We start from the raw sequence: 21521 nt of genomic DNA, 5'->3' as shown, positions 1-21521 counted from the left end.
TGGTACAAGGGAGATGGTTTTGATATGGTCAAGTTATTCAAATTTGTGACAGCTAAATTAATATTTAATGTTAAATTATGTCAGTAATTTCCGGTTGTAACACAATCAAGATCAGACAGTTTTATGTGTTCACAATTACTGCCAACAATCTATAGCGCAGAAAATAGTTCCTCACAAGACTGTGGCCAATGGCCATTAAAACAGTATTGCTTTTAAACATGAGTCAAGTTTTTAACTATTTTTTCTTCTTTCAGACTTTTTTCAGATCTTTAGCCTAACAGCTTACTACAATCAACAATTATTTGTATAACAATTATTATTTTGTATAATTATTTAAACTTGTGCAATAACCCAAATTAATATACACTTTTACAAGACAAAAACAACAGAAGCACGCCCTGTTTCAGATTTCTAAATGTTACAACAAAATACATCCACTATTGTGAACACTATTGTGATGGCAAACCACACGCAAAATATGCTTTACCGGCAACAAGCAAAGACTAGCACTGCTTTTCTTGTCAGTGCCTAACCTAAAGGAGTTTGCATGAGGTGATTAACAATTTAGAACCTTAATCTAGAAACCTACAATTTCAACATGCTCATTCAAGTAACCAGATTTATTACTTGATGGACAGAAGAAAAATCTGCAAAGGGCACCCTAGAGACAAAAGCTAGGGAAATAATGTTAGAGATCAGTGTATTGTAATAACCTTTCTATATAATATATTGTTTTAATAGTAGAGAAATGCACAAATTATTACTGAAAACCTTTATTAAATAACTGTAAATCAGAATGTAAAAAGGAGACTTTATTCATTTTTAATCAACATATTAAATAAATACCAAAAAAGCAAGTAAAAATGCAAAACAGCCAATAGTAAAATTACCAAAACAAGCGAATAAATTCTGACCTTTTACACAAATGCATTAGGGTAGCAGAACATTTTAAAACAGAACAATGGATAATGAAAATGAAATAAAGCCTGTTATTTCACTAAAATTGCTAATAATTGATTTTAGTGGGAAAATTCTCTCTCCTTCATTTTTAATCATGTACATTTTCTTCACTATCTAGATTTTGTTCATAGTTGTTTGTTTTATAAAATCACACCCATAAATCCTTCAAAAAGTTTTTTTTTAACTTTATAATGCACTCGATTTCAATACTTAACCTCACAAAAAAATAACAAAAGAGAATTGGAAAAAGTTGTAATAAAAAAATACACTTCTGTGTACCTTATAAAAACTTCTCTTATGCTGTAAACCCAACACTGAAATTATCCACTGTACTGCTCTCTATAAATTTACATTTTACTCTCTATTTTGCGCTTTACCTTCCCTATGCTGCATTCATTTTCGCAGCTGTTGAGGTCCCAGCATGACTTTATTGATGAAGTTCACAATGGCTGTGGCTGGTTGCTCTGGGTCAAGCTCTGCAAACAAGTGACACACATTTCCCAAAGCACCACTGCGCCGTGCTACAAATCCAAACATCCTATACAACACAAGAAGTAAAGGGTTAGAGCTTATGATACATCATAAAATTTACTTTATTTAAAAATCACGTTGGTATTTGCTTGTTCTATATGCCATAGAAACAAATACACTTTGCTTTAAAATGTATTTGGAAATACCTGCCTGTGACGTAAGAGAATATGATTTTGTATACTTACATGTGAGATGTGTTATCAGCATCAATCCACCTGGCGCACACAAATACAAACACACTAAGCAATGTGTACAAGCAAAGCAAGCAAGATAGGAACATAAAAGAGGGCAGGAGAGCCTCTGCACAAAAACATCTGAAGGCAGCATTGGCGGTCTTAGATCAGCATGAGAGGCATTTATAACATTTAAAACATTTATAAACTGACAATACAATACAAAACAAATGCTTTTGGACCATACAACAGGGTAGGGTACAATGACAGAATCAGCATTTTGATTGTTTTCATATTTTCTGCTTTTTCATGTTTGTATAAGCTTTACATTTACCTTTGATCCAGAGGATCCACACTGCTGAAAGTCACACTGTGAATAGGGTAATGTCGCCTGAAAAACAAGCTAAAGAGCGAGAGATAAAAGAGAGAGGATATAGATTAGATGCGTGTATGTACATGTGTTTTTCTTTCAAAGACATGGAAAGAATACAACAGGACTGTTTTTAATCACTTTTCAATGTCTAAATGTACAGTATCAGATTGTCGTAGACATGAGCCTTGAAGGCATGTAGATTACTTCAATGACTAAAAGATCTAGTAATTACATATTTCTTGGATCATGCTGAAGATATGTTTGGAGAATGATAACAATTAGGCCATAAGTTAACAATACAAGTTGATTAGCCATTTGTAAGTGTTATTGAGTGTATGTGTGTTTTTGTCTGTGTACCGGCGCTGATTATCAGTGAGGGTTATCCCTTGCGTGGACACTTTGAAGTGGACAACTGTTGGCAAAGAATGACGCTCCTGGGTCAAAGTGCACTTGGTTGCCTTGGAGACGGCTTGTGGGCCAGTCAAAGATTCAGTTTCCACTGAGTTTAGGTACAAAACATTACAAGCTGGCAATAAGGGAGAAGAAAGTAGGTAAAAAAACATTAGACGGGGAAGGAGTCGGACACAGAGTATACACAAACTTTCTTTTCACCCTCCACCTTTACAAAGTGCAAAGAATGTAACATATCAACGTAAAAGCATAGCATGTTTTACCTGCCCCCTGTTTTAACAGGTCCGCAGCTGTGCTGGTGTTCGTTCCACTTTGCAGTTCCTGTAACTCTCCAACAAGATCTGAAACACACACATCAGACAGTTATTACACACTCATCATAAAAAAGTGCCTTTAATGCGGTTCACTGTGTGTATGACCTTCATCTGGGATATGCAGTACACATGGAAGAGACACGGGTGTGATGGAGTGCTGATACACCAAAGCAGACAGGGAGCCTGTGAGTAGAATGTGAATGATCAGAAGAGGGCGCTGAGTAGTACAACACTTAAATTTACATTTACGCATTTGGCAGATGCTTTTATCCAAAGTGACTTACATTGCATTGTACTCTACATTTGATTCTTACTATGTGCAATCCCCTGGGATCGAACCCATAACCTTGGTGTTGCTAGCGCCGTGCGCTAACCACTGACCCACAGGAAAGTACAATATCTTTATCTCACCAAAATATGTTTCATTTTGGCAGCCTTTGATCTTCACTCCTTTAGCTCCACTCTCAATCAGGAAGTGCCTAACCAGCTGCTCCTGATTGTTGCCCGTCTCGCCGTGATTACTTGCATGAGCTGGATGTGTGGCAACTTTGAGGGCCAATCCATATGCGCCTTGGAAAGAATTACTATCCCTAATGAGGAAGCAGCCAGGCTCTTTATCCTTTAATACTGCAATAGCTAAAATAGGAGAGAGAAATATTCTGTTAACTGTACCTCTGTAAACTGCAGCAATACGTGTGTGATATAGTGTAGATCAGCTCTTAAGGAATGCTTAGAATTTAATATATTGAAGTGGATGTCCGCTAGGTGGTGTATTGTTATTCTGATGGCTTGGAAATGTAATGGCACACTTGTTTTCTTATCAAGAGAATTATCAGAATGGTACTGGACTTTTTCGCAAATTGAGGGAATTGCATTCCTAACCCTACGAATGGAATAGATGTAGGAAATAGCAAGAATGCAAATTCAGATGCTCTCACCCTGATCTCTAGAGACTCCCGGTTTGTACCAGTACTTGGAGCTATCTTGGACAAACTTAGAGCTTAGGCGGCTTTCTGGTTCCTCCACTCCATTAGAGGGAGCTACCTTGCATTTAGTTGCAGGAAGCAGTTCATTGATGACAGGTAACTGGCCAGACAAAGTAGATAGTTTTGCATCAGATTTTAATGAGACGACACCAGTGCAATCAGCTACATTTTGAAGTACCAATGTGCGTTGTTTTTCCGGAAGAGGAGGTTGAGGCAAGGAGGCAGGAATGGTGATAGCGGTGTAGCCTGTATACGGCACATGAGGCACAGTCAGAAGAGCGTAGCTGTATGACCCTATAGGAAATGAGGGTGTGACATAGCCATCAGGGTCAGGAGATGAAGCTCTCAGGTCACTGTTGCTGCTTTCCCCATTGGATGAATTACAGTCGGTCAAGGGTGTCAAGCTTTGCCTTTCAACACTGATGGAGCTTCTCTCTGAAGAGCAAATAGGAGGTTGAGAACTTGTTGAGGTTGAAGTGATGATGTGACACGAGTCTTGGATCTCTATTGTATCCTTGTCAGTCTCCAGGAGACTGTTGCTGAGCTGGCTGGGGTTTTGAGTTTGTACCTGTACCTCCACCAGCTTGGATGTGAGGTCTGGGTTAGGGCATGATGGTGGGTCACTGATGAGAGCTGTGGTAGATTCTGTCGTAGACTCCCTGCTAGGTGTTTTCTTGACCTGAGAGCACTGTGGTTCCGTCTTTTCTTTTGCACCGTTGACAGCAGAGACAACAGTGATTAGAGACCCTTCGAGAGTTGCACCTTCTGCGCCAGTACTTCTTACTGGATCTCCTACTTCTAATTGTCCACTGTTAAAATACACAGATGGATGCGAGTTAATAGGTGCAGGTAAGCTATCAGTTCATGCCATGAAATTAATGCACATGAAGAACGAAAACGTACCTGTGCTGTGTAAGGGCCTTAATGTGACTTTTATCAGTTTCTGAAACCTTAATACCACCATCTATAAAACACACAAAAACGAGTTAAGGAGTTAAGGAGTGGCAAAAAATTGAGAATGAACAGATTGTCATTGTGTGATTATCTTTGAGAATATGCTTACTCTTTTCAGCATTGTTGTGATTGGCTCGTTGTGGGGATGGAATGAGAGCAAAGGGGGCAGAGTCTGGAGAATGATTGATAGATGCGTAACTGGGATTTTCTCTGAGCACTTGTGGAGAGTAGGGACAGGGCAGATAAGGGCTGTGGTAGCCACTGCTTTGGGGGCTGGGAAATGGACTCAGTGGGGTAATATGTTCAGGTTGGGTGCCTGCAACATACAATGCGGGGTTGTGTTTTGGGATGGTCTGGCAGTGTCCATATGATGACATCACTGGAGACATCATTGTTTTGCGTCGCCAGAACTCAGCCTCTTGAACGTCCTCCCAATGGTTCTCTGCCCTTCTATCCCTCCAGTGCACAGGCGCCTCCCTCCTAAATCCACACTCTGCCTCTCGAGACCATGGAAGACCCTCAAATTCTCTTTCTCGTAAGGAGTGGAGAGCAACATCCTCCCGCAGGCGAGAACAGTCCCGGCAGGAACACGATGTTGGTGGAGCTGAGCTAAAATGTAGCTCTCGATAGGGGCTAGGGAGCAGTGACTGGTTTGTGGGGAGAGACGGAAACATGTGGGTGTGGCCCTGAGAGAGGGCAGAGCAATGGATCAAAGGACATGCCTCCCCAGATAAAAACGTGCATGTTTGTGGAGGAAGTGTGTGGGAATGGGAAGACAGTGGGTGGGAAAGTGGTGAGTGTAAAAGGGATTCTTCAAGAGGGTATGAGTACAGTTGTCTGATTGCTTCAGTGCAGGGATGGTGGTGCAAACAGCGCCCTCTCTCCCATAAAAGATCCGGTTGGGATACACGAAGATCTCGGGCGGGCACTTGGGTGGTTCGATTGCAGGGAAGTGTGTGGTGTTTGGGCTGGTGTGTTTGTGCATGCGCATGTGGATTGGTCAGATCCGGGCCACAGAACGAATGAGTGTGGGAATACGGGCGACCGTAACAGGGTTGAGCTGAACGTTCTGGTCTGAGAGGAGAGCAGTCGCCATCATCCAGTATTGCTGTTTCTCTGTGCCTGTCCTTCTCGCTTTTATCCCTTTCAGCACGGGAAGGAAGTGGAGAGGAGTGAGTTGTGTATGTGCTGAGTGGCATAGGAGCAGAAGTGGAATGGTTGGGCAAGTGTGTGAAGTTTGTGATGGAGGCAAGGCAACTGCTGGGACTGGACCCCGGCACACGATGCTTTTTCACCTGAGCATACAGACTACCATCCAAAGGCCCACGTGTGTGACAGATATCTGTGTGTTACAGGAAAAAATACACAGAGACAACCAGGTTACATTTGTTTTGAATACATTAGCTGTGTTGAATGCATGTTAACCACATGGCCAAAAGGATGTGGACACCCTCTCCTAAAGAATGGGTTTAACTAAGCTCAGACATTATTGAGAACTATGTGCTTCAAATTTTGCAGCAACTTTGGTAGGATTGGAACACTGACTGGGAGCCTGACCTCAGATGGGTACATTTGGGTGTTCCATGTACTTTGACCACATCGTGTATCGAACGTACATACTTAAGTTGCGTTTCCACATTAGGGCCGAACAGTTCTAAGAACAGTAACGAGAGGTTACAGTTATATTTCTACTTGAGCCTGGTTCAGCGTGGCACAATTACCAACAGTTATAGGGAATTCTCCGGGAATTCTCAGCCCTGTTGTCTAATGGCAGAATGCATGTTGCCACTCACGATTTGTCACTGGTTTGTTTTTTGGATACCAATTTCTCTCTCGCTGTACAAGTGTGCTATTTGAGCACAAGTAAACACAAATCAAGTAAAAAGTTAGTCCTATAAAAAATACATATCTGATCGTCCTACATAACGTAGTTGCAATTAACATCTCATTCTGTCGGTAAATGTATTACTTTTTTATATTACAAGTGTACATGTATAATAAATGTAATGTATTACATTTGGCCCAATGGTGGAAAAGCAACTGAGCAGCATCGTATTTTATTAAATCTGGATATATGCTTATAAGCATGTTTCATGCTACGGTTGAGCAATAAGCATACATACTTTCAATACTATCCTGATGATGAAGGTTAAAGTTTTCATATGAGTCCCAACGAACAACAGGATCTGCAGTGCCGTAATCCACAGAAACTGCCGTCTCATTCCCCTGCACCTCTGTAGCCCACAAGACACCCAGATGGAGTATTAAGAAAGAGCTAATGGATGGAGTGATGGTGAAAAAAGTGTGACGGATAGAGCTGTACCTCTCACCCTCTGCGGGCCAGAAGAGAACAGAAACTCCACCCTGGCATCAGCCGGGAAACTGTCGTCTACAAATATGCACACACAGATCAACAACATAATACAGAAAACATATTTTTTTAAAGTTCTGATTAAGATGTACTGAAGACTTGTGGGGGATGCTTTAAAGGGAATAAATTGTCCCCTGCGATCATACATTTGTTTTTATTACTCAATGTATACAATAACTTGCTATTAAATGTTAGTAAATTCAGTATTGGCCATGACTAAGAACACAAATATCTACATTGCATCACAGCACATAAAACATCAAGTATTTACATCAAGTACATACTTTGTATAGGCTACATTCAGAATGTCACATGGTTGCATTACAAGCAAATATGAATAATAATGTGATTACTATTTTGAGATATAGGCATATCTGAAACCCAAACTGTGTGTCCCTACAATGTTCAAATGAAATTTACACCACTGACTGTATGTTTGTGTTTACCTCTGCAAGCTTGGTCTAGTTCCCCTTTGCCAAAGGTAAGCTGAGATCCATGAACACTGCAGGTGTGAAACTGAACCCTAAACACGCATTCCCTCTTACACGCACCCGAGTGGTGTTGAAAACCCTTCACCTATTTACAGACAGAAAGAGAGAAATGTCAGTTTGGGGTAATACTGATGTCTCATGGTCAGTACTTAGACAGAACATCATTGCAACTACCTATCAATGCCTTAGCAACCAACTAGAAGACATAGGCCCTATAGTTTAAAATGTTTCTTATTTAACAATGACATTTGCAGGATGATGAAGAAATTGGGTTTCTAATATAAGAATGAATTTATTTATATTCACAAGGGTTTCTTACCAGGATGTCTCCCTTCAGCAGGAGAGTTGGTTCAATTTTCACACAGAGCATCTTACCATTAGGACCCTGAATATCACTGCAACACACACATACATCAACAGTCAGCAAACAAAGATGTAAAAAAAATCTGACAAAGTCATTTTGGCCTTTAAATGCATTTACGCATTTAAGCATTTGCCAGATGCTTTTATCCGAAGTACATTTGTGTGAATTGAACCCATGGCCTCAGCCAGCACCATGCTGCTCCAGTTACAATTTGATATTTACATTTAGTCATTTAGCAGACGCTTTTATCCAAAGCTACTTATACAGAGATTATAGTGATATACTGTATATAGTGTAACAAAAATGAATGGTAAGAAGAGACAAAACAGGCCTGGGACGTAAACCAGGCCGGCTGCTTACCAGCTCAATATGGCAGAGCAGTTACATGTTTTAATTTCGCTGAACCTTACTGTATCCAGAGCAACTAACAAATGTGCCAACTGTCAGGCAAAGGCAACTCTGACAAAAATCGCAATCTCATATTATGACACTGATTTAATAGACACTTACTATTTTCTGGAAGAATAGACCAACTGCAATGACTGATAGATCTTCAGGAAAGGAGAGTAACCTGTGAATTGCAGTGGGATATATGATGATGCTATAGCCCAACAGAACTGCGCAATATTTACAGATTTGATAGGCCCATGCAAAATCTGCAGAACCTTTTTCTATGTGAAATAATGGGTTAAAAACATGGCTGTTGAGAGCATTGTCAAAATATAGAACGAAAAGTTAGACAAAAAGAACTTGTTCACATTTTGAGTCAGTATAGGACACTGCATTTGCAGAGTGCATATAAGTCTGTCGATTTGTGGAGTTTGTGAGTGTGTGTATTCATGCGAAACTGATGTTGTACCTTGTTCTGACTCGTAGTTTAGCAAAGCTGGAATATAAACCTGATGTAGGAACAGAGGTGAGCTGTTCATCTTTATTGTTCCCGAGAGAAGGCCAGCAAAATAATGTATGTACCTGTGACAGACAGACAAATAGAGAGTATCATGACCAAGCTAGAACAAGTTGTCCTGGAAAATGCAGAAATAAAACTTGGTTGTACCTGTTTTGAGAGGGCTGCAGAGAGGGAGAGATTTTATCCTCACAGAATTTCCTCATAGCAACGGTGGAGAGAGCCTGTTCGGCCCTGCACACAAACATAACGATCCATTGTCAATTAATTTAAATCATGAACTATAATAAATGCTTCTAAAAGAAGTTGTATTTGTGCATTTCATCTTTATCCAACAATATTGGGACATTACTATATACAATATTATTATTGGCAAATCTAGGATCTTGGTGTTACTAGCACTATTAATGCATACTAGCTTTATTTCTGTAGAGGAACAAGATCTGTCTTTGGATGATGATATCTGAGCTATCTGCGGTGGCGTACACATTTTGAATCTCCATAATTGGTAAATGTGCTTGTGTGTAAGTACCCAGCTGATATCTTGCTGTAGTGCATGTAAGCGGCTACAATTACTCCAGCTTTCCCTTTGTTTCCCTGAAGAAGTGATATGCAAGGAGAGAGACAGAAAAGAAAGAAAATAATTATGACAACACTAAGGCATTTGTCACAGTTAACACACTCACAATAAAGGTGGGGTGGAGTTATGAGGTTTTTCTGACAATAGTAAAAAATATACAAACAAAAATAAGGACAAAATATGTTGATACAAGGTTTCCGTCCAAAAGTTGCGATATGAACTATCCAAAAATGAACGAGGACTTCTAACCTTGCAGTGCAGTACAACCACGTTTTGGGGGTCAGAAGTAAGCCAGCTCTCCATGGTCTTGCACATAGCGCATATCTTATCGAGCGGCGGAGCATGCAGATCAGGCCAGGCAAACTCCTCAACCTGAGACAGTGGTCATATAAAATAACGCATAAACAGAATTAAAACTTTGCAATTCTGGCGCATGAAATTATACAGTATACAGTACAAATGTGATTTAATAAAAGAATGTTTTGATACCTTTGGATTTAGCCGGCAGATGTCATGTCGTTTTTCTGACAGATTTATAAGCTAAGAAAGAGGAATAAGAGTGATGATTCATATGGTATTAGAACTCAACAATGTATTAACATTACAAACAGCTGTGCAACTGACCAAGAACTTATCTTGATGTTTAGATTTCAACATGGCCGCTACTTCCTTGAGGTTGGCGCTGTACTGTTGCTCTTCCAGGTCGGGCAGGTAGAGGACAGAGATGATGCGCTCAGTGATGTAGGTCAAGTCAAAGTCATACTGGTTGTCCATCACCCTCTCCATAACACTCTCTATGCTGTTTCTACTGTGATCCAAACAAAACATCAAAAAAAGTGAAACTCGTATACAAAAACATGCAAACTTTAACATAGTTCACACAACATTTATAATAAAATACAACTCATACAGTTTAAATTGAGTGAAATGTTTCTCTTGACCTTTGTTTGAAAAGACATGCTTAAATGTCTGAAATTAGTTTTGTAGACAAAAACTAAAATTGTGCAAACATATTAGTTTCATTAATGACAAAACGAAAATTGTATTAAATAAAAGTGTTTTTGAAATGCATGACTTTGACTGAAAATGAAGAAAAAGCAGCCGATAAGAGAGTTCACCCAAATATTGAAAGTTCTTTCATCATTTCATCATTCCAAACTTTCTTTCTTCTGCAGCACATAAATGAAGATATATTGAATAATGTTTGTGACCAAACAAATCTGGCCCCCATTGATTTCCATTGTGCGAACACAAACCAATGAGACTTATCAAAATATCTTCTATGGTGTTCCACATAGTGTCATGTACAAATGAAATGAGGGGAAATAAATGATGACAGAACTTTTGTTTTTGGGTGAACAATTCAACATTTTAGGACACTGACTGATAAAATGCCCAGAGAATATTTCTCTTTTCTTACCTGGGATTGATGTTCATCTGGTTTGGAAATGGGGGCTACAAGAGAAAAGGACAGGAAAACCTAACATGCTACAAAAAATGATTGCTGAATTGAAACTCAAAAATTACACTTGCACAGCTGATCCTTAGTCAAAAGATGTTCATGTGTATACAGTGCCAATGCTTACTGGATCTGCAATAGCTTCACAGGGGACAGACACCTGAAAGAGAGTAAGAAACAAAACTAGGTAGTACATTTTCTAAAGAAAATTGCTTTCGTGGCAAACCGCGGAACTCGGCACTAGGGTGATGAAACTTTAAGTACTAATGAATCTAACCAACCCCTATGTCTCTATGATGTTCTGATGCAGAGATATAGGTGTAGCTAAATGGTTGCTAGGCTAACCTGTTTGGTTGCTATGGGCGTGGCTTGGCATCTGCAATTGATAATACTCTAACCTATGAGTGAAACGAACCAAGTCCCGTGTCTCTATGTTCTGATGCAGAGATATAGGTTTTGCTAAACGGTTGCTAGGCTAACCTGTTTGGTTGGTATGGGCATGGCTTGGTATATGCCATTGATGATTCTCTAAGCTATGAGTGAAACGAACCAACTCCCGTGTCTCTACGATGTTCTTATGCAGAGATATAGGTTTTGCTAAATGGTTGCTAGGCTAACCTGTTTGGTTGCTATGTTTGTGGCTTGGTATATGCCAATTGATGATGCTCTAAGCTATGAGTGAAACGAACCAACCCCCATGTCTCTATGATGTTCTGATGCAGAGATATACATATTGCTAATTGGTTGCTAGGCTAACATGTTTGGTTGCCATGGGCGTGGCTTGGCATCTGCAATTGATAATACTCTAACCTGTGAGTGAAACGAACCAACTCCCATGTCTCTACGATTTTCTTATGCAGAGATATAGGTTTTGCTAAACGGTTGCTAGGCTAACCTGTTTGGTTGCTATGTTCGTGGCTTGGTATATGCCAATTGATGATGCTCTAAGCTGTGAGTGAAACGAACCGACCCCCGTGTCTCTATGATGTTCTGATGCAGAGATATAGGTGTAGCTAAATGTTTGCTAGGTTAACCTGTTTGGTTGCTATGGGCGTGGCTTGGCATTTGCAATTGATAATACTCTAAGCTATGAGTGAAACGAAACAACTCCCGTGTCTCTATGATGTTCTGATGCAGAGATATAGGTATTGCTAAGCGGTTGCTAGGCAAACCTGTTTGGTTACTATGGGCGTGGCTTAGCATCTGCCATTTGATGATACTCTAAGCTATGAGTGAAACGAACTAACCCCCGTGTCTCTACGATGTTCTGATGCAGAGATATAGGTATTGCTAAATGGTTGCTAGGCTAACCTGTTTGGTTGCTATGGGCGTGGCTTAGCATCTGCCAAATGATTATGCTCTAAGCTATGAGTGTAAAGAACCAAGCCCCATGTCTCTACGGTGTTCTGATGCAGAGATATAGGCATTGCTAAACGGTTGCTAGGCTAACCTGTTTTGTTGCTATGGGCGTGGCATCGAAGCTTCATGATGATTCTGGGACACTGATTGGTTGCCTGAGCCCACCCCCTTGTCTCTACGACACTGTGTTGCAAAGATATCCACCTGGACTTTTTATAATGGGAGTCTATGGGATCGGTTGCTAGTTTGCTGTAAATGGTTGCTATGGGCGTGGCTTAATAACTTCATAATGATCATGTCACACTGATTGGTAGCCTGAGTAAAATGAGCCCACCCCCTTGTCTCTAAGTGGTTGTACTGCTAAGATATTCAACACGTTCAAGATGTTTTACGCCTTATATGGGCATGCTTCCTGTGATTGGGAAATTTTGGGAGGCTCTTACACCCAAGGGGTACAACTTACACCCCATTGTGAGTGATGTTCTTACAGAGCCTGATAGCCTCTTCAAATCGTGTATTATTTTCATGTTTCTACTCGGAGCTACGACCCGACAAAGTTGGGCGCAATGTTAAGTCAATGGGATTTTTCGGGTTTTTATTCGCACCCCCTCCACCCGATCGCTTATAAAAGTCATAGCACACCATTCCCGAATAGGCCCGTCGGTGTGATGTATTCATTAATGGGCTATGACAAAAGCTGCGGACAAGTAGCGTGCCAAACTTTTGGCAGAACAAGAATAATTATAAGAAGTATGTATGCTCGAATAACAATAGTTATGCTTTTTCAAAGCATCACTAATGATCATGGGTAGTATATGAGACGGTAAATCGGACCTTTCTTGAATGCATAATTTAAAAGGTTTAGACAGCAGAGTCACACCGGTCTCTTATGTCTACATACTTTGGGGCGACTGGGTGACTCTCCATTTAAATACATCCTCTCTGTCCTCATTAGGTTATTATCACACCAGGGGACATCTGCTACTGTTTAACACAGTGTGTGTACTGGACATGTTTATTTTGCTTCCTTTGCAGTAATTAGCTCACATTTTAACATACAGACTCACATAAATGACTAACATAGCAGACATGTCTACACACTTGAGTTTTTTGTGGATGCATTTACTATAGGTCACGTTTCTTGCAAAAATACTGATCTATGAGTATGAAACCAAATATGAACTATAAAGAGGAACTAAAGCAGTTGACCTTAAATCACAGGATATGTGACATGCCTACTGGCTTTATGAACTATTTCCACTCCAACTCTATTTCAGATGAACAGCTGGCCTGTGCCTCTTCTAATTCTGTTGTGTATGTGTAGGTCTGGCTATATTTGTGAGTACAATTTTTTAAAAACATTCTCACCAACAAAGTGAAATTGGATAATTTAATAGGGGCTTACAAATAGGTAGCATCATGTTTACTATAAATCGAATAATGTCAATGACTGGTGTGAGAGCAATTTTCACAAATACGGTGTAAATATTCACCACAAATTACTCTGAAGTTTACAATTTTTCTTGTAGAAAAACAAACCCTATGAAGGATAAGGAAACACATAGGGGTCCATTAACTACATCCTGTTCTGCCAGGTAGCAACTGACTGCCAGACAAACACACACCTCAGTTAAACTAAACAAACATCTAGATAAACATCCTTTACGATCATAACAATGTATCTTGCATTATTTAGTGCCTCTTAAAGTCATGCTCCACTTTCATCCTGTAAACCATTTTCTATGTTTTCTATTACCTTTCATGACAAAAGGCATGAATGATTATCTTGCTACAATTAAAAATGTATTATTCATTCCCAAATCAAAAGCAGGCTACACAAAAACTTCCACGAAAGCAGAATGAAATCAAATTTTCATGCTTTATTCAAAAACGTAAAGCATCAATACCTGTCTGAGATGAAAGTTCAGTTTTCTAGAGTTCCTGTAGCACGCATGTAACAAGCGTTCTCTCTTTCTGTCTGCATCACTCTCTCACTTTTAACCCTCTGACTCTCTCTCTCCCGCTCACTGACTCTCTCTCTCACAAAGACCTTCCACTCTCTACCTCTGGTTTATAGTATGTGGTGACAAAAAAACAGACAACCCTGACATAAAATAGAGAAACAGTGATAAAGATGGAGTGAGAAAGAGGAGAAGAGAGAGAGAGGAGAACAGCTGCGGTGTGTAGCGTGTGGATATACTGGTTTATATCCAGTAAGATGTGCTACTGGCATCCGGTGACTGACTGCAATTTCTATTAATACCAAAGATAACCAGAGTTCATTACTTCAAGCGTAAGGTCAAAATCCAAGGAAAGACAAAAACATTTTCATTTAGAAATTTGCCAGACACATTTATACAATGTGACCTATACTGTGCATTCAAGGTATATATTTTATTAGTATGTGTCTTGCCTGAGATTGGATCCATGACCTAAGTGTTGTAGGCAACTAGAAACACACTGACACAGACAATGAGAATATTGATCTTTCCACCACATGTCCAGTGTGGTTACAGTCAAAACTGAAGTTCAACCAAACTGTAAAGTGATCCACTGTACTTCGTAGTAGTAACATGAATTGTATGCATTTGAGAAAGAGAGAGAGAGAGCATGAGAAAGAGAGAGAGATTATTAAGCAATATCTTACCTTTTCCTCACATATCTTATGTACTGCAGTTTTACACTCTGCAAGGAAAAAGTATTGCGTTAAATATATATTGTATCAATATATATTGCATTAAATCGATGCATATTAATATGTATTACATAGTATTGCATACCTGCTACATGTTTTAATACCAACTTACTACATGTCTACATTGTGGGGACTAACACAAGGATGTCAAAGCTTGAAAATCATCTGCATTGCTGGGACCAACCAATGGCCATCGCAGGACAAACGGCTTACTTAAGATGTGAAACAATGCTGTTATGAAAATCAAATTCACCTCTGCAGTACATGCCGTGGCTGTCGAGGGTTTGTTTGCAGACAGCACAGTGATGCTTCTTCTTGAAGTTCCTTTCTTTAAACGAGTGTGAACCCATTTTCCCCAGCTGCTCAGAATAGCAATAATACAGTTTTATATATAATACTTATAAATTATACAGAGGCGAAATTCTAGCGTAATGAAATGACAGACATTTGATAATGCCAAATCAAATGCTGGGGATAATCAATATCCTCCAAAACTATTTACACAAACTCAACATAACCAATCCTGTTCTGTGTAATCATTAATGTTGAGTTCTAAAAAAACATTTTGTGATTTACATGAACAGAGTGAGCAAAAATATTCCTAAGCACATTAAAATGTTTACTTGACAAATATTAAAATCTATGATTACCTGGTAGGATTATGGAAAGAGAAGAGCATTTTTGTATTAGAGGTTAACTCTATGATGACAGAACTCTTTTTAAAGCTACATCCAGATAGTACATAATTCATTCAAAAAAATGACATACAAACACACACACGCACTGGGTTTCATGTGTTTTATGGGAACTTTCCATAGATATAAGGAAATACTTTCTATTCAGTAACCCTCACCCTACCCTAAACCTAATAATTATATTATATTTTATAATCTTATAATATATTTGATTTAAATGCTAGCTGTTTTCTTCATGAGGATCAAAAAGCAAGGTAAAAAAATACTGTATTACTATCTTTGAGGGGACATTTGGTCTGCAGGGTTAACCAAGACCACTCACACACCCACGTTTGTTTTGGTATTTTTTGGGGGACTGGTCACAGACTGGTCTGGTCATTTATTCTGGCCAATTATACTGCCCTAATGGTATTTTCTACCCTTAAGCACACCCCTAAACCTAACCCTCATGGAAACATTTCTACATTTTTACATTTACTTCGTATGGGTCGCTGGTCGACACAATGTATGTGATCTCAGGTTTACAACAAGAACACACATTTACACACTAAATGTCTTACAAAAGTATTTCTCCCAAAATACTATGATATATTTTACAGTCAACCTATTTAACAGTCCAGCAATGGCCTTAATAAGAGATTATTTAATATGATGTTAAAATGCTGCCATCTACAGGCTTAATTTGAAGCAAACGATTGTTTTGATATTGTGTACTTAAAGGCAAATGAAATGTAGTCAACAAGAAGAGTAAAGGCATTGCTGAAGTTATTAAATAACCTTTACTCGTTGCCGGTTATGCCATCTATAGATTCTGAATTAAATGTATGCTGTAGTGTCGGTGTAATGTATGCATTTAAGCACAGAGATTGTTTCATCATACTATACCGTTCATTCATCAACCAGTCCAAAGGTTCCTTTGACTGAGGTTATATTTACATACTTGCATGCCATTGACATCAAAACATTAAATGTAAATCAGATTGGTTACTGTGGGTACTAACAATTCTTTACAAAACACTTTTCAAGGATTCAGCCAACCAGACTTTCTGTCTCTCTCTCTGTGTGCAGCCAAAGTTTGGCTCATAGACCAAGCATTTCTACACATATCCAACACACACAGCAGCCTTGTAATGCTTTTCACTTTGAAGAGTGCAAGATGAGATTACAGGAAATATCAATGTGCCACAAATATGCACTATGACAGTGCAACACAGTGACAGAGGAACAACAAAACGTTTTCTCTCTGTTATATTTTGAAATAGAAGGGGTTTGGGCCGCCAATCTCTTGCACTCACTGCAATACATGCACACGCACATTTACATTCCGGGCAGGAGCAGACAGGAGCAGGTGGAAAGGCCGAGGTATGCTTCCCCTGTCCCAGAATTCCACTGTCTATTTTTATCCAGTCTTTCTGACCACTAGGAAACGTACGTGTTTGTGTGTATACTTGCATGTGTGTGATAATTTGGTAATTTGGCAATGACAACTGTTTTTTTGGTCACTAACACCACGTGCATACCACATATAAGTGTTTGTTACAAAGAGTGGATGTGTGGAGTGGAAATGTTCACTTAGTCTATTTATGTAAACCTCGAAGGGATTTAATTTTCCATTCTACACAACATATTAAAGCTGTCCAATCCTGAAAGAGACAGCTTGTCGCTGTATGAGTGACAGGGCAATGCTACCATAATGTCCCATGCTGTGTGTGTTTGTGTGGGGGGGGGGGGGGGAGTATATTACTTATAAAAGCTTTCAATAGTGATCATTTAAGCTAATATTATATACTATTCTATCTCTATATACTGCCACGTTGACCAGAAATGCACACAAGCTTTTGCACATACTGTTGCACTTGTGTATATGGTTGAGTGACAATAAAAGGATTTGATTTGAAATTCATGATTGATGCAAATAATGAACATTTTGGATGCACAATAAATCAAAAATAAATTGCATATTATTTCACTACATCTCAAACGGTATTTGGGTAGCAGACATGAAGTTTCAGTAGGTGACAGTAGCTGAAAGTCTGTTGGTGCGGCATGTTTATACTTCATCTAAATTAAAAATATATATTATATTACTAAATGATTAAAAGTCACTTCAGTTATATCACACGTCACTTTTCCTATGTAAAGTTCGACCTGTCTAAAAGATAGATATTTTGTCCTCTAATATTTTTAGGATTGATCTAAAGGTTGGGAAACAGAGACCACTGTATTTATTTGACCTCATGTAGACCTACACAGGCATACCTCTGTTAAGCTGAGAATCTCTGCATCCTCTGTGCAGTCCCGTGTCTTCAGAGGCTCCAAGGATTGGGGATCCCTCTCTTCAGCCCACCGTTGTTTACTGAATACACAACCCATGCTTTCTCTTTCCGTCCCTTACTTTTTCTTGCTTTGAAATCCTGTCCCTCTCTATCACTTGCTTAGTCCTTGTGTCCTTCAGTTTCCACTCCAGGTTGCACCAATAAACTTTTTCCTTTTATGTTATTCCTTTTTAGTTTATTTCTCCAGGACCCCTCCTCTTCAGATGTGTTCCTCAATGTCTTGCTCTTCAGTTCCAGCCCACAATCATGTCTCCTCCACTTTCCTTCACATACATTCTCTCCTTCTCTCTCTTGGGGTGTCCTCCTTCTATCTGGCTCTTGCCCCCTCACATGCTATGTAACGCCTTCCTGCGTCTCTCCCGCAGCTGTTTATGGCAGGTTTACGTCAGACCCTTCCTCTTCTCTGGCACTCAAACTCTGCTCACCCACTGAGAGAGACCATAGATATACACACACAGACCAACAGTGCCATTTATTCTGAGCAATCAAAATCTTGCATACAAAATGTTATTCGGAATCTGGAAATGTAGTTGGAATGTTAAGAATTTAAAGAAACATTACAGCATATAATGATTAAATGAAAATTGGCCACAAAAGCCAACTTTCATTTTCTCCATAGAAAAAACACAAGATGCTCTTTGGAAAGTTCTCAGATTGTAATGAGATAACATAATGGATGGCCAGTTTTGCACAAACGTCCCAATTTAGAAACTAAAGGCCACTCATAATTGTGAAATTGTCTCTTTTTTGTGCACAGGGCTTGAAATGTTGTGTCCTTTACCTTTGAAAAGGTAAAACTGAAAACATTCTCATATTTAATCACATTGCCTACAGCCCTGCCTACAAGTTTTAGGATTACAAAATGTCAATCAAATAATTATGACAAAGAAATACTATTTTCTTATATCAATTTCATGTTAGCATTTGATTTGAAGTCTTTGTAAATGTGGATGTTTCAATGCAATATTTATGAAAGCATTTTAAAAGTATCTGGCCCACAAGGACAGACAAAAGTTTTCCATGTGCACACACACATTTCTAAAGCGTGTATTCAAACATCTCTGCACCACCCAATCCCACAGTCGCCATGCGCTCTCACCAGAACCCTGCATGCAAACAGAGAAAAGCATTAGGTCTTCTGTTCTTCCTCATTTCCATCTTTCATTGACAGAATGATACAACAAAGCGTTTGTTCTCTTACTGTACGTCCGCTGGTTTCCAAGCAGTGCTTGTATTCCATCTGCATGAGTGGGTGTAATACAGAATACAGAATAAAGAGCGGATGGAGAACACGAGCCCAGGGCCGACAATTCTTCTATGAATAAAACTCCATTCACAATCAAATTTCTGCATTACAGAGCCTGTTATATAGCCGCTGTACTCAAAATATCTCTTAAGGAATGTCTGAGTGTATAAATCACTTCAATTCATTACAATTTGTCTTAATCATTTTTATCTTAGACCAGTTTATCACGGTATATATAGTATAGTAGTCAGTTAAAATGCATTTTCAGAACATAGCATTTAACTTGCATCTAGCCTTTCCCATGCTTTAAAAATGCTGTTACATTCAACATTCTAGTAGTTTCTGTGTTCAGAGACCACCAGTTAACACCAACTGTCACTTTACAGACAACAGAAACAACACACACATACACCTGACACAGCAGAAACAAACTATAAACACACAGAGTTGCATCTGTCACTAGAGGCTGAAATCACAGTGAGCTGCAGTCTCATGTTTAAAACATGCTGTGATGCTCAAAGCTGTTAAAATCATATATTAATGGATCAGAAAATACTGTGCAGTTCATTATTTCAGCTTTTTGTGGTAACATGTTTTTGTAAACGCATGCTATGGCATTCTTTGAAGTTCCTTTGGTAACCATTGAGAATTCCAGGACAACATACATCTGATATACTATAACTTTACCATAGTAGCCTACTGTTTTTGCCATATCCCTAATCTAACCTTAATAACTTTTATCTCTCGTGCTTTTACAACCAAGAACAACAACATTTATTAACATGCATGTTTGAAACCATTTTTGAACATTCTGTATTTCCTATTGTCTGTGCATCTGAAGCTTAACAAATAATACACATGCAACAAAGCCACGGGCCTTGGCTTGTTAAAGCCATCAGGATAACATTAAACCATTGTGCTCATGGAAATAAGATGCCACACAGGACCATGGAATGTTCTTAATTGACGCTATTCTTCAATATTTCCATGTGTGGACACATTCGCAATGCATTAGTTAAAGCAACATCACTAACTATCATAATGGATAATGTGTTATGTAGAATTCTAGAACTAACCAGTTGCGTGCACATTCACATCAGGTTTAACTGCACGCCTGAAGGTTTCAGATAGGGCAACTGAAAAAACATGGGGCAATAGCACATTAAGCCCACTCTATATATTCTACCAAATAAAAAAGATTTTAATTGAATATCTTGAGAAAAGGGCTGAGCGGATATCGGACTTTCAGTAGGCTACACAATTACTGTTTTATTAGTCAAATTCATCTTTAATTTTATTTTGCACTCTTTCTTTATTTTGACCAACGAATCAACAGTCCAATTCTGAACGTATGGAAGCGAAGAGAGTTTGCAACCATTGCAGCTCATTAAATTTTAAGTGGTTGCAAAACCACCACCTATCTTGTTGGAGTGTGAACCTGATACTGACATGGAATTCTATAGTAACCATTCTGCCACAATGATCCCTCAAAATGATCAAACGCATCCTTGGAATAATATCAAATCAGTATTTTATGCTTATTGCTTAAAGTTATGAAACATTGGTATTATAGAACCGTTGTTCTTACGTTGTTTGTGGAACTCTTAAAACATACAGAAACGTTTGCATAACTTAATGTCAATGTCAGCAAATCCTTTTGGGACATATTTTAATAGCTGGGAAGACTGTCAATAGCCCCAGTAATTAATATCAGGGTTATTGTCAACACCAGCATATTGCGACGCGCCTACTAGAGGAACACTTGGACACACATAGCTTTGCTTTTCAAGTTAGATGTGTGAAACCACTTATCCAAATATAATCTAACCATAGCCTTAATAAGGTGCACAAGCAACCATTGCAGTGGCACTGTATAAAAAAAACTGTTAAAAAAATAAATCTATTCCTCTTGAATGATTACAAAACCATACATGGCTTTGGACAGCCGAGCTCAATACTGAATCAGCAGGGGAGCGGGAGGATCCACATAGCGTCAGGATGTCGGACCATGAGAGCGATTTAAAAGCATTCTGAGTGATTTCCTAATCTTGGAACATAACACTGCAACAAAGTTCTGAATTAAAAGGATAAACAGAATATGTATTAGTATGAGGCATTGAGGGATGCGATTAAAAGTACAGAACCTTTCTATCAGTGCCTATTCTGCTTCAATGCCTTGGAAAAACAGGATCAGCTCTACAGTCAGATTGTCTGGTTCTTCAAATGGAGCAAGGTGTGTATAGCTTGACAACACAAAACTGAGCATTTCAATTACGTAATTAAATAAATGCAGTTAAAAAATTGAACAAAACTGAT

At 38.9% G+C, this 21521-nt stretch overlaps 1 protein-coding gene across 7 annotated transcripts; it reads right to left on the bottom strand.

Moving 5' to 3' along the window:
* Window positions 1-765: 765 nt before the first annotated feature.
* On the bottom strand, window positions 766-18279 carry tns2b (tensin 2b). Of its 7 annotated transcripts, XM_057338988.1 has the most exons (27): window positions 17883-18279; window positions 15182-15287; window positions 14881-14918; window positions 11002-11034; window positions 10836-10870; window positions 10040-10223; window positions 9905-9955; window positions 9665-9787; window positions 9368-9432; window positions 8986-9069; window positions 8788-8900; window positions 8439-8499; window positions 7884-7959; window positions 7520-7649; window positions 7026-7091; window positions 6826-6936; window positions 4812-6044; window positions 4652-4712; window positions 3927-4557; window positions 3701-3848; window positions 3174-3398; window positions 2868-2945; window positions 2712-2789; window positions 2395-2563; window positions 1999-2067; window positions 1677-1706; window positions 766-1498 (listed from the first exon to the last, which is right to left on the bottom strand). In XM_057338988.1, exons 1-27 carry the CDS (start codon window positions 17994-17996, stop codon window positions 1354-1356), a joined length of 4257 nt encoding a protein of 1418 aa, XP_057194971.1. In that variant the 5' UTR covers window positions 17997-18279; the 3' UTR covers window positions 766-1353. The 7 variants fall into 7 exon arrangements, with proteins under 7 accessions (XP_057194971.1, XP_057194969.1, XP_057194970.1 ...); XM_057338986.1 differs by having other exon boundaries at window positions 3701-4557; XM_057338987.1 differs by having other exon boundaries at window positions 3701-4557; window positions 10040-10220.
* Window positions 18280-21521: the final 3242 nt, after the last annotated feature.

Source organism: Triplophysa rosa, linkage group LG7, assembly GCF_024868665.1.
Source record: "Triplophysa rosa linkage group LG7, Trosa_1v2, whole genome shotgun sequence".
NCBI classification, from domain to species: Eukaryota; Metazoa; Chordata; class Actinopteri; order Cypriniformes; family Nemacheilidae; genus Triplophysa; species Triplophysa rosa.
The sequence above is the reverse complement of the archived record's forward strand: the minus strand, read 5'-3'. Positions and strand labels throughout refer to the sequence as shown.

Bases quoted from the DNA above. Each gene is read 5' to 3' on its own strand.
- tns2b (XM_057338986.1), bottom strand. From the start codon at position 17,996: ATGGGTTGTGTATTCAGTAAACAACGGTGGGCTGAAGAGAGGGATCCC. The intron at 10,871-11,001 runs GTAAGCATTGGC...TTTCTCTTGTAG, and splicing joins GTGAAGCTATTGCAGATCCA to CCCCCATTTCCAAACCAGAT. The intron at 9,433-9,664 runs GTTAGAAGTCCT...TCACTTCTTCAG, and splicing joins TGGTTGTACTGCACTGCAAG to GGAAACAAAGGGAAAGCTGG.